The sequence below is a fragment of the Strongylocentrotus purpuratus genome, unplaced genomic scaffold (genome assembly GCF_000002235.5).
Source record: "Strongylocentrotus purpuratus isolate Spur 01 unplaced genomic scaffold, Spur_5.0 spur5_scaffold_3, whole genome shotgun sequence".
Classification (NCBI taxonomy): domain Eukaryota; kingdom Metazoa; phylum Echinodermata; class Echinoidea; order Camarodonta; family Strongylocentrotidae; genus Strongylocentrotus; species Strongylocentrotus purpuratus.
The window spans coordinates 30,479,126-30,493,050 of NW_022145609.1; the positions used below are offsets into that span (position 1 = coordinate 30,479,126).

Sequence of the window (13,925 nt, forward strand, 5' to 3'; positions counted from 1 at the left end):
TGTAAATCACTGGTATCGAATAACGACCACCTTTAAAAAAAAAAAATTGAATACATGTAGAGGCTAGACCTGGTGGGCTACATCTGGGCTCAAATAGATTGATGGCCCAACAAAAGTGGATTATTATAATGATAATTTGTAGGAAATATACCAGACTATATCTTATATGCCATGATCTAAATATTTCAATATTTTTTAAAATATATTTTTACTATCAAAATGTGTTAATAAACAGTTAAACATTTAATATAGTACTATGCCATTTTATATATAGGCCTACATGCGACAGGCGTATGGAAAATGGAAAGAGATGAAATGTTATATTTTTCCGACTCATTTTTGTATACATATTACAAAACATCCAACGTTGCCTGATATAATTGACAACATTGCCGAGTATGGTTTGGTTCATTATGTTTGGAAATTATTTATAAAGTCATGTTTCTATGTCATGAGTATTATCATCACTCACCTGTATCACATAATGAATTAGGTGCAAGTCTTGCGTTGGCTACCAACATTTCAAATATATTGGCATAGTAGTGAAAGTCCTCCCCGTCTGATCCACATAATGGTTCATTTATAAAGTCTGCAACAGGGTGGAAGTGAGAAAAAAAAATTAAATGAAAGCATCGCTTAAAGTAATATTATGCATGGTCAACATAGCATCACGACAAAAAGTGTTTAATCGGAGAATGTGTGCTTTAACCCTGGCTCGGAGGCTGGTTATGATTGGGATATTACCATCAACACATTATGTCGGCCGGGGGCGGGGGGGGGGGGGGGATAATTTTGCTTCTAAATTTAGTTGTGCTGAATCAGCCTTCTACCATCTGGAGGCCCTAACATGCATAATGGTCAGGCGCGGATCCGAGCGGGCCCTGCCCCCCCCCCCCGAAAAAAAAAAGGAGAGAGAGAGAGAGAGAGAGAGAGAGGAAAAGAAGGGAAAGGGAAAGAGGAGAGAAAGGGGAAAAAAGAAGAGGAAGAAGAAAAGAAAAGAGAGATGAAGTGAATCGGGGGGGGGCAAAAGGTCTTGCCTCCCAGGCTGTTGCCTACCCCACCCCCCCCCCACCCCCCTCCAATCAACCAATAAAAGAGAAGGAAGGAAAGGAAAATTTTAAAAAAGGAAAAGAGGAGATAAAGGGAAGAAAAAAGAGGAAGAAGAAAAGAAAAGAAGGGGGATATCAGTTGCAATTTTCCCGCCAACAAGTTGTGGATCGGGGGGGGGGGGGGGCAAAAGGCCCTTGCCTACCCCCCCCCCCCCCCCCGTCCCCGCTAAAAAAAAAAGAGAGAAGGGAAGGGAAAGGGAAAGAGGAGAGAAAGGGAAAGAAAAAGAAAGAGAATGAAGAAAGGTAAGGGATATCAGTTGCAATTTCCCTGCCAACAAGATGTAGATCGGGGGGGGGGGGGGGGGCACTGGCGTACTGATAGGGGAGGGGGGGGGGGGGGGGGGCTTTGGGGAAATAAAATTCAAAAGTGGTTTATTGCATTCATTCATCTACGTTCACCTCATAATCTTATATCCCTCCATTTTACAGTACATAAGCATTTAGATATATATCAAAGTACTTTAACAGGATACATGTCATGATACTATACGGAGGCGAATATTATTTTTATTTCGATATTCTGAAACCAATATGTATATTAAAAACATTAAGGAATAATGGTAATGCACTCATAAATGCATTCCGTGTATGTAAGTAAATAATCATTATGCATATAGAGTAGGTAAATATATAAAGTCTAAACAAACTTTGGACAATATAAGCTAGTAGGCCTACTTACCCGTAGAGGCCATTATCTCTTGAGAAGTAACTTTCACCCAAAACTCGTTGTACTCTAGAAGAAAGGTCGCCCTGAGGGAAAGACATAACATGCAAAAGGCAGGTCAACCTTTATTTAAAATCTACTAAAATCGAAAAATATTTAAATCTCAATCCGTACCCAACGAGATGAAAATTCATTTTAGTTATTTACGAATAGGTTAGTTATGTCCCTACATTTGTCTTTTCATCTGTCGTAATGTAGTTAACTCGATTTCTTTGATCTTATTTTTGTTTTGGGGTAACATAGATGAAAGTGAGTTGGCCTATACTACATTCATTTCATATTATGTGACATCACAAAGTGATTTCGTCCAAATCTATATACAAAATAAGTGGAGCAGCTGCACCCACTCCCCTTGATCGGAGGCCTAGAGAAAAAGAAAAATACCAAGATCAAATTGTCCATGATCTTCAAAAATTAACTTGTTTTGCTCGTTATATATTTTGACTTAATACTTTCGCCACTCGAATAAACTTGATTTCACAAATACCTGCCCATTATGAAAATACTTCTTTATCCCCGTCGCTACTGAAAACAACACTAAGAAACCCAGCCTGTCCTCCCCCTCTCTTCCCCCACAACTTCCCTTTCATGATTCCCGATCAGAATGCGTCATAAGCAAATAAAACAAAAACGATATTGTAAGATAAAAGACTTGAATAAATATATAGTTAAATGAATGAGTAAATAAATGGATCAATCAATCGTCAAATTAAAGAAAATAAACAATATTTTGAAAAATAATGAAATGAATGAATGATTTGATTAATATGCGAATAACTGAATATATAAATATATAGCTATATAGATATAGGCTATGTATAAATGAATATAAGATAAATGGATTTAAAAAAACCCATATTAATAGTAAATGAATGAATAAATGAATACATAAGTAAATAGATAAATACTAATGAATAAACATAATGAGTGCAATTTGTGTGTCCAAAATTGAAGTCTCCAATTTTCTTTCCGCCTCTATAATATTAGTTTAATTTAATTCCGCAAGTAAAAAGTGGTGTATTGACTCTTTTTCTTGAAACAATAGAAATAAATACATTAATTAATTAATTAATAAATGAGTAAAGGAATAAGTAAATAAATAAATGAAGGTATGAATGAATGAATAAATGAAGGTATGAATGAATAAATAAATGAACCCACGTAAAAATAACGTTCCCGACATCACTACTAGGAGCGGTCCAGGTAAAGGATGTTCCCGCCTCTTTGTGGGCGTAGCTTGTATGGGTAACGCTGTCTCCAGGGTCGGTGCATTGTAGAAGTTTGGTGTTAGTCGGTGGGTCGCTGAACGTGCCGACCAGGGTGTCGTCCGCCAACCGAGCCTGCAGGAGAATACCTCTGAATGATCTGCCGGTGACGGACACTAAATTAGGGAAAACAGAGTCCGGTCAATAATTATATAGCCAAATAGATAAATAGAACAGATACGTGAACGTAATTCATATGATAATAATTATGATAATAATCATTATTTTGTGTACCCATCAGGAGAAGCCTCATCAGCATCAAAGCTGTTCTTGCAGATGGTACGACAATTATGTTTACCCCCATGTTTCCATAAAACTCTCGACAGGTGAACAAAAACGTCTTCATTTCGTTCTGATCTCCGACAAGACAACAACAACAATAATACATTTGCCGAAAAAGCCAACATTCTGAGGGGGGGGGGGTGGGTAGCATACCGTGCTAGAACAGCACCACTTGAGCAATGCCCATATACTTATATAATCATTTGTTTGTATCGCCCAACCACTTAGTACATAAACATTATATTTAGCGTTTGAAAAGTGTCCAAGTTTTTAGGGTAAAAGGGAAATTCATGTGTGAAATCCATACCGTTGTAGGGATTTCCTACGGTGATTGCATTGTCGACATAATTGGTAGCTGTCTAGAGGCACATTTTTGGCTGTGCCTCTGAAGTTGAATATTGAATTTGTCATCGATTTCAATTGACAATTTTTTTTTTTACTTCTGTTTTTGTAATCGATGATGCTATAACACTCGCACCATTGCATATGAATGTACTTGGCATTGTTTTACAATTATATAAAGGAACACTGTGCTATATATTTCTACTAAATAATCGATATTTCATCGAAATTTCTCAATCGCTTAACGCATACCTGTGAGCACTTCAGATGGAGTGTACATGTTCTTGCTGACGCTGAGAGAATAGGGACTTGGCCCAGTTTGAGGCGGGATGATCACACTTGCGCTATACCGATGACCCGGTGTCAAGTTCACACAAGCATTGATGGGGGCGCCCGATGGATAAGCCATGACGAGAGGAAGGACAGCCAGGAATGCGAGAGACCAAAAGTATGACATCTTGGACTTGATACGTTACCGAAAAAGAACAAAAAACAATAAATTTATGCAATGTTGTGAAGACATTTTCACCAAAATTACATTTTTATAATACAGTTCCATCAGAATTAAAGCTGAAAATGTATTTTTAAAAAACATGAAAGTCTACAATGAAATATTATCATTAAAGGGATAGTAGAGGGTTAATCCCCCCCCTTGGTATTTTTTAATTTTTTTTTAATTAAAAAAAAAAATTATACCAATGGCTGACCTAAAAAAGTTGACCTTACCCCTCCCCCCCCCCCCCCCCCAACGGAGCAAAATGTCAAATGTTCAAATTTCGAGACCAAAAAAATAAAAGTGTCCTCTTTTCATTTAAATTGTATGTTCTTTTAAATTTGACTATCAGTTTTTCATTATCTCACAAAAAAATATTTTGTGAAGCGCCCTCTGCAACAGAACTCAACTATCCCTTGAAGTATTAAAAGGGGAGGGGTGTTTCGGATTTAATCATTCCAATGAAGCTATGTTGATTCTTATATTTTTTCTTCTTCTATATGCTACATGATTTGTATAAATCTTTTTGTAATCACTATTGAAAAAAAAAAATTAAAAACGGATCTTCAATTTGCAAGTGCTGAGCTTGCAACAATTTTTTACGTCTTCAGTTTTCCCATCAAACGAGAAAATGATAAACATATAAAGACGAATGAAAAGATGAATACAATCTTGGATTTCAAGGAAATGCAGTCACACTACAAGTGATGGCTCTATAGGATTTGTTCAAAAGAAAAGCGAGGTCGTTTTGTATTTCCTTATTATTGTTACCCTTTCCACTACATGACGTTGTTTCGTGACCACGCATATATTATAAGGTCGAATTGACTTTGAATTACATTTTTCTGTTCATTTACAACATGATAAGTAGTTCCCGAGCATAAAAAATAACCGATGAATAAAAAATACTACAAAACAAATAATGATAACAATAATATAATGGTGATTTGAAAATAATGATAATGATAATTTTTCTTCATCTTCATCTTCATAATAATGATAACACTAATCATCATCATCATCATCATCAACATATATAATAGTTGGTTCTTTTATAGCGGACACTCTTGCATGGCGCTTTAGGAGTGATGATATTTATATGAATGCTAAAAAAAACCGGGATGTCTAAAAAAAAAATAGAACGAGTTTGGCAACATCTTAAACATCACTCAATCATCATTATGAAATTTCGCGTTATCCTGTCTCTTCTGCATGTTACGGTAAACCTTTGCATTGACGTAACTGTAACTCATAATTTCTTGGAGAAATGACCACTTAAACATTTTAGATTCACATTTCATTCGTAAAATGTTGTGACTATGTATGTAATATATATATATATATATATATATAATATATATATATATATATATATATAATGATATATCAAAAGAAAGCATCCCAATAACAAAATGACTTGTTTACTATCTTCAAATTCATTATCATCATCATCGATTACGGGATGTAGGTGTTGGCCGCAGGGGCGGATCCAGCCGGTGGTGAGGAAAGGGGCCCAATTCGTGAGGAAACTAATCAACGACGACTCAGCCGACCGGCCAAATAATCGGGGGGGGGGGGGGGGGAGGCAGTGAGTGAGCACTAATATATATATATATATTTTTTTTTGGGGGGGGGGGCTGTAATTTGTTCTTCTCTTTTGTAAAGGTAAAATTAACGTTACCATTTTTTTTCAACCTAATTTTTTTTGGCCAGAGGAGGGGGACGCCCCCCTCCCCCTGGTTGGTCGGTAAATCCACGGTCACTATTCGTCTGGCATCGTCACTTGAGAAAGATATTTGTGCGCTTACGGGAGGAGTCAGGGAAGTCAAAATGCTTATTCAACCTGGCTTTGTCTATCAGCCATTTGAAATGTTCGGTTGTTTTTCTTTGCATTATATCTTTAGACAGGTTGTTCCAATCCTGGATGGTGTGTGTACTGAAGAATTCATTTCTTATGTCAAGTATAACGAATGTAAGTATGTTTTGTTGACAAAACATCAACAAATCGTCTTTTTTGTATTATATTATTGTCCTCTTACGGACCAAATATGAAGGGATTTAACCATGGCCACAACATTTCCGAAACGACAAACAAATTTAGAAAAACCTTTAAAGGGAAAAATTTGATGTCCACTTTGCCCTACATCGGGGGAGAACAAATATGAAGCAGAGAGACAAACTACGAACCCTATTACAGTTAGGTAATAGACGACTCCAACAGGGAAATGGTGTTCACTTCCTTTTTTAATGCGGATTCTAAAGTAAAATTTAATTTAAAAAACGATTCCACCACCTGATGTTTGATAATCTGTGCCCGAAGAGCCAAAATGTTATGCTTTATGGGCCCATCAGTGTTTTTAAATATATCTGAAGAATTATTTTGGCTAAAAAGTGTTCGTTGGTGTAGAAAACCTACTATGAACAATACAGTGACATAGTAAGACCCACCGAAGACCTCATGAGCCCTGAAGTTGCTCCAAAAGGTCTCGAAGAACTGCGTTAAAACTATTTGGGGGTTAATAGGATAACAGTTTATCTCTTTTTCTGTATCAAAATACAATGACACATTTTCGGTTTGTAAAGCTTTGATAGCCAAATATTTCTCAAATGTAACATAAATGATTCAAGAGCATTAAATTAAAGTTATGATATATATTTTCTGTCGACATACTTGTGTAATTGTGTAATACTATAGAGGTATTTGATGAACTATTTTAAAGTGCAAAAAGAGACTGGGAAATCTCCCTGCCTGCTTTCATATTTCTACAGATTAATTCCTATTTATAAGAAAAAAACAGGTAATATCATATGCAATAATTATTAATGTTATTTTAATAAATTTAATTTAATGAATGTAATTTTATGTTTTCAAGCCGGGTTTTACATCACGTATTCATGAAGATGATACATAACAATATTTAATAATTGTATTTTATCGAATTATTTTGTATATATACTTCATGTAAATGTTACAGTTTAATCATTTAATTTCAATTTTTTAATGATCGATAATAATTTTTCTCTTAATACATTATCAAAATGTCCTGCTCCGACTCTCAAACTGTATACCTGATCTTACACCCTTTGAATTTCTATTTATTTCATATCCAAGTATGCAAACCGAACTCAATATTATTATTGTTTTCATTATCTATGATTTATTTACTATGTACTGTTTATATCTGGATTCATTTAAAAGTGTTTAAGCATATAATTATATTTTTTATGTCTATGGAATTATTTTTACCTTGTAAATTCACTTGTATCAGCCTCCAGCTGTATTGTTGAATATTCGAATAAAACCTTATCAAATCAAAACACTAATAACATTAATTCGAATATTAACGTCACGAAATTTCTTGAATAGACATGCACGTAAAACGAACACGATAAACATTACAAAAAGTAATTATGACAGGGTATACATAATAGCACGACGGTATAACTACAATATCACAACATCCGTAAATGTGGTTATAATTATAAAGTAATTTGTGAGCGAATTTGTAATTTAATACCTAACACACAGATAATTTGTTTTTCTTTTGTTTCTTTTTTGTTGATCACCACAAATCTAAAGGCAAACAACAAAGAACAAACAAACAAACAAATGAGGAAACGAACAAAAAAGAACTAGTTCATAAATGTGAGTCCAAAATTAATCTGATTGACAATATTTCCACGTACTATCGATTTTACTCACCGATTGTTAGCTTCTTTGTGGATTATATAGGAAAGAAGAAGAACAGCGTTTGTAACTGGAGATCGCACTGGGTCCACCAAATAAATGAGCTAACCAGGAACAAACAGCTGTATAACTGGAAATTAGGTGACACAAAGTTCCGCGGGCTTGTGAGTCATTAGCAACATACTACAGGGGGCGTCAGGGTGTCCAAAATACCTCCCCCTAGAAAAGATGATTAAGTCTACTTTATTGGCTTGTCAGGTCGAGAGTTTTATGGAGACATGTCATCTGGCTTTGGGAGGAGATGTGACATTGTTTTCTTTTGAGTTTACTTGTTAAATAATTTTGAGATAAGCATGTCCGCCTCCAAATAATCGATCTGGCGCTGCCACTGCCCGTTATGGGTTGATGGATCAACGCTTGTACTTGGAGTTCGCTTGTCGAACAAATCGTAGGCCAACATATTGCATGACGAAGGGGAGTGGGGTGGGGTCCATGGATTTTTCCAATTATACATTTTTTCCCCATTAAATTGTATAATTAATATAGAAGGATTATGAAATCGTATACATAGCTAATTTGCACCATACCTCACATTTATGTAAACATGCTTTTATTCGATCAGTTTGGCACCCACACTTTTCCGGTAATGTTTATTTTTCTTCCCCAAAAGCGGAATCTCATAGCTTTAAAAGTATTAAACACAGTATCGGCACATGACGGGGAGATAGAGAGAGGATCAGAGAGAGAGAGAGAGAGAGAGAGAGAAAATTGGAAAAATCGCACCCCCCCCCCCTTGAGCGCCAGTGGAGAGGGCCCATCTCCAAAAAAAAGGTTAACATTTTTACGGGCCCAAAAACAAAATTAGTGCTCACTACCACCACCACCACCCCCACCCCCCCCCCCCCCCCCCCCCCCCCCCCCCCCCCCCCCGACTGAGCGAATTATCGCGGCCGGCTATTTCGCCGCTAAATATTTTCTCACGAATTGGGCTCCCTCCCCTGTCGCCGGCTGGATCCGCCCCTGGGGCTAGCTGGAAGCCGCTCTTTCGATCTGCTACAAATATGAACGAGATGTAGAAACTCGGCGACAATCTCATATGTTAGTTCATGTTTATTTCAAAATTAGATCGAACGAAAATCTAGTGTAAATGGCTACTTGCATGGCATTTACCGATGGGGGTAATAACAGGGCTCGTAGGAAGAGCAGTATTAATAACTGATGTGGCTACTCTTGGCGAATAACAAGCGCGTAGCCAGGATTTCATTTTAGGGGAGGCGGTAGTGAGCACGCGAAGCGTGCGAATCACTTAAAGAGCGCGCGTAGCGCGCTCCCTGGGGGGGGGGGGGGGGGGGGTGGGTGCAGGGAGGGGGGAGTTTGAAGCTTTGAAAGAAGACGATTCTTGTACCTTTCTCGACTCATAATTCTTGTCTGAATTTAGTCCGCCCCTCCTGCGCATAGCGTGGAAGCTTTGACCTATTATTAGACAAAGAAGACGATTCGTTGTACCTTTCTCGACCCTTAATCCTTATCTGTATTCAGTCCCCCTCCCGCGCAAAGCGCGGAAGTTTTGACGTTTCATAGAAAGAAGACGATTCGATGTACCGTTCTTGACTCTTAATCCTTATCTGAATTCAGTTTCCTCGGAAGTTTTGATGTTTCATTAAGGAGGTGGGTGCAGGGAGGGAGGAGTTTTGAAAGAAGACGATTCTTGTACATTTCTCGACTCCTAATCCTTGTCTGAATTCAGTCCGCCGATCCTGCGCATAGCGTGGAAGCTTTGACGTATTATTAGACAAAGAAGACTATTCGTTGTTCCGTTATCTACTCTTAATCCTTAATTTGAACTCAATTTCCTCCTTTACGCGCGAATTGCGGAAGTTTGAAATTTCATTAAATTATTAGAGAAAGAAGACGATTCGTTGTACCGTTCTCGACTCCTTTTCCCTTTTTCTTCCTACGTCCTCTCACTTTTTTTTCTTCTCTTTCTCTCTCTTTTTTTTTTGGCCGGCGTTTTTTTTTTTTTGGGGGGGGGGGGGGGGCGACCGCCCCCACCGCCCCCCTGGCTACGCGTCTGGCGAATAAGACCCAATTGTGATTAACTTTCTATTTATACAAATTTGAGTTTCATGTTCGCACATTCAACAGGTGTCTATTTATGCTATTGGAATTGCATTTGGTTGATTTTGAAAAGTCTTTTCAGATTCAGAAATTCAGATTCAGATTAATTATATTGGTCCATTTGGAAATTCAGTTTGTCGGCATAACATAAAGCACATGAACAATATACAATAGAAAATAATACACACAAATAAATAATTAAATGCACAGTAGCAATTTACAATGACGTAGTCAGATGGAAACACGGATATCTTTTTGAAAATAAATGGATTTACAAAATAATGTACGATTGCGTAGAATACGGAAATATTTTATTGTTATTTTGTATTATTATTATTTTAATATTATCATTATCATTATCATCATCAATATTATTATAATTGTTATCATTATTATTATTGTTACTATTATTATTATTTATTATTATCATCATTATTATCAATATTTTTTATTATCATTTAATTTTGTCACGGTAATATAGCTGATTTCTTTTTTTCTTTTCTTTTTTTGTTCTTCATAAATTAGACGGTATATAAATAAAACTTGGAATAACATTTTTAATATTGTTTTAAGACACGATCATGATTATTTTGTTTCAACCACACAAAAATGTGCGGAAATAGACCGTGGCAAAATGGCAATATATTAGATTAGATTGAAGTGTTTTCACGAGGTTCAGTCACCGATTCCCTAGCTGACAAAAATAGAATCGAGCACAGTGTACCAACAGGTCCACAATGACATAATGACACACGGTGGTTGCAGATGAAATCATATAATAGAGTTTGACCATAGGATCACAGTCTCACAGTGTTTGCAGAAGTTATGGTTATGTGAACACGCTATGTAAAAATATCATGCTTATATCTTGTCGTGACACATTGGGATAGATTGTGGTTATAGAGACAATTACAGAGAGCAATGAAAGGCTCTGCATTTATATGAAATACTTTCACATTGTTCGGAACCACTAGCAATTAAAGAACTTTTTGGAGGACTGTGGTATAGGCTCTTGACTCTCATACGAGAGGTCCTGCATGGGTTCGATCCTCGTTTTTCGATGCTTACAATCCTAGGATAGGCCTATGAAGGTGTTTTCCCTACATAATTGTCCCACTCTGCCCAAGTGTGAAAGGGTACCTGGCAATGCTCGGGCCCGCATAAAGAACAGTGATAAGTGGCTACCATGAGTAAATATTAAAGACGTAATTCCCCTTTAGTTAATTTTAAACTTTGAATTGTTCTTATCAGTATGTCAGTATGATGAAAATATTATAACAAGCTCAATGGAGTCGCATGCACTTCCTTCCCCCCAAATTTTTGTAGCGCATAATCCATTAAGATATTGCTCATTACTCTTTACATAAATACATAATATAGGCCTGTAATGGCAAACCCACAATAATGAAGAAATAGTTAGATTTAAAAAAAAAATCAGTCAAGAAAGGAGTGTGTCTTTAAATTTGTAGCTTACAAGAAGCGAGACTTGTTGCGCAGACAAGGAGAACACCTACAACACTCAAAGAGACTTTAGTCCTCTCCATTATTACCATCGTGTCAGCCTAGCTTGTGAGGAATTAATTTATAAACTGATAAAGCAGCACCTTTTTAAAACTATTAAAACGCCTAACTTTAGCCAATGAATGAGCCTCTCCTCACTTCTGATTCTCTCTCCCTCTCTCTCTCTCTCTCTCTTTCTCTCTTTCTATGTCTCTCTCTCTCTCTCTTTCACCACACACACTCTCAATATACTTCCGTTGACGGAAGTAGACCCGAGATGGGTCAATATTTTCTTCCAAGAAATACCAACAAAACGTGTATGATCTAGCCACTTCATTACCAGTAGCGGAACCAGGAGTTGGCATGGGGGAGGGGTGAGGGATTGAGGATGGGCACGCTCATGCCCCTTGTCAAAATTCAATTCAATTCAATTCATAGTTTATTCAACACTCTTCATGAAAACATTTAAAACATACAAATACAGAATGGAATAATAAAAAAACAAGAAAGTGATAACAAATTACAATGGCAATTTATAAGAGCATTTGGGATAGGCAGAAAGGAGGGATTCCTTATAAAGCCTACCCCTAACAACACACATATAGGTAAAAAAAGAAAAGAAAAATAAACAAGAACAAAAGAACAGAACAAAAAAACTAAAAACATAATAAAACATATATACTATCATGTACGATCAGAGTAAAAAAAAGTGTCAAACTTGCCCATGCTATTAATACTGATTATTAAAATACATTACCTCGCCCCCCCCCCATCCGACCTAATGACACATATCAGAATCTTTTGTTGTTTTTGTTTATCAGAGATTTTCACACCTTATTTCAGTCTTGAAGATATCAATATCCTTTTTTCTTACAGAGATTGTGTCAGAGATTTGGGGAAACCACTCTTGTGCCCCTTCCTCGTTCGAATTAGAAAATCCTTGATGCCAATGCTGTGAAACATGAAGTTATTATCCTCTTTTAAATACATTTTGAAGCAATTAAAGCCCCTCTGCATTACTTTGACCACTGAATACTTTTCGGTAATTTGTCCGTGTTACTCCAAGATCTTATTCCCCCCCCCTTACATACACACATGCACTTGAAAATATGATCACATAAATAACGTTTTAAAAGAGTTGGACATTCATAGTTTTAAAAAAGTTGAATCTAATTAACTGCCGTTGCTATGTGCTTGTGTTTAAAGCATAGCCTGGGGGCGTCACCCCCCGGCCATGGGGCACTATAACCCCTGCCCCTTGGTCACTCACACCAGTACAACAAGACATTTTCAATTTTTACTTCCTCATGCAATAGTGTTTTAAAAAATTCCACTGCCAGATAAATGGAATTTCAAACTGACAATATCCATGAAAAAGGCTTCTGAGAACCTGGCATCTATAAAATAAAATTTCAAGGGGGAAATCCCCAAGTAGAAAATTCATTTGAAAATAAAGGGAACAACTAGTCTTCTGTTGAGAGCCAGACGGGCGTCTTTAGGCTATATAGCCCATATACCCTTATGTCGCGGTAAATCTCCTCGGTTTACCGCGGCTGCGGTGCATAGCCTACGGGTACTACACTTAATTGTCAAGTCTGTCACAGCTATAGAGCAACCTTGATCTGAGAGCAGCTTCGCAGTAGGATTACATATGGTTTAGTGAAAGTTCAGACTTGCGAGAAATCAACTCAATAAGTAAGGACGATTTCAATCCCGGATTTCAATAAAGAATATCCGGATTACATACTACACAGGATGTCACCTTTCAATGGCCTTAGGTTGATTTTGTGTAAGTCTTTACGATCGTGTACATTTTAGATAAAAATGAAAAAAGATTGACCTATTGAGTGATCGAACTTCTAAACGAAAATGAATTTGCCGTTCAGAATTTTCTGTCCAAAAGAAAAAAAAAGCAGATCAATTGTTATTTTACAAATATATGATCAAAGAAAATACCCCCCCCCTCCCCCTCTCTTAATCTTTGCCAGTTTGACAAACTTTTAATAAAACCGTCTTAGGGAGGAAAAAAAAAAGTATGAAGAAAAAAAAGATGAGGAAAAGTTTGGTCTCATAATAAAAGAACACAGAAATGTAAACAAAATAACGCAGTTCTGTACATAAATAAGAAACACTGTTTATTCTTTGCCGTGTGGTGGCGCCTTAAACAAAAATAGTCGAGTGATAATAAAGTAAAACAATACACCAGTTTACAGTTGTATCAGTGCGCATGCGCAGACAGAGGTCAGAGGTTATTGGCCCAAAAATTGGGGCCAATAACCTCTGACCTCTGGTATGTATGCGTAAATTAAGATTGCGCCCATGCAAATGATGATATGCGCGCACAACGCAGCGCGCAGGCAGTGATATCATCATAATTTGCATGGGCGCAATCTTAATTTACGCA

The 13,925-nt window shown here is 36.9% G+C and overlaps 1 protein-coding gene across 5 annotated transcripts in view; it reads right to left on the reverse strand.

Annotated features, from left to right (window-relative positions):
- LOC100890012 overlaps positions 1-7,986 on the reverse strand; it is a 45,852-nt gene extending 37,866 nt beyond the window's left edge. For all 5 annotated transcript variants that reach the window (XM_030996216.1, XM_030996215.1, XM_030996219.1 and 2 more), the window contains exons 1-5: positions 7,919-7,986; positions 3,975-4,185; positions 2,995-3,214; positions 1,789-1,859; positions 473-589 (exon numbers count right to left, since the gene is read on the reverse strand). In XM_030996216.1, the coding sequence (XP_030852076.1) occupies positions 473-589; positions 1,789-1,859; positions 2,995-3,214; positions 3,975-4,179 (613 nt within the window). In that variant the 5' untranslated portion in view covers positions 4,180-4,185; positions 7,919-7,986. The remainder of the gene's footprint in view (positions 1-472; positions 590-1,788; positions 1,860-2,994; positions 3,215-3,974; positions 4,186-7,918) is intronic.
- Between the last annotated feature and the right edge of the window lie 5,939 nt (positions 7,987-13,925).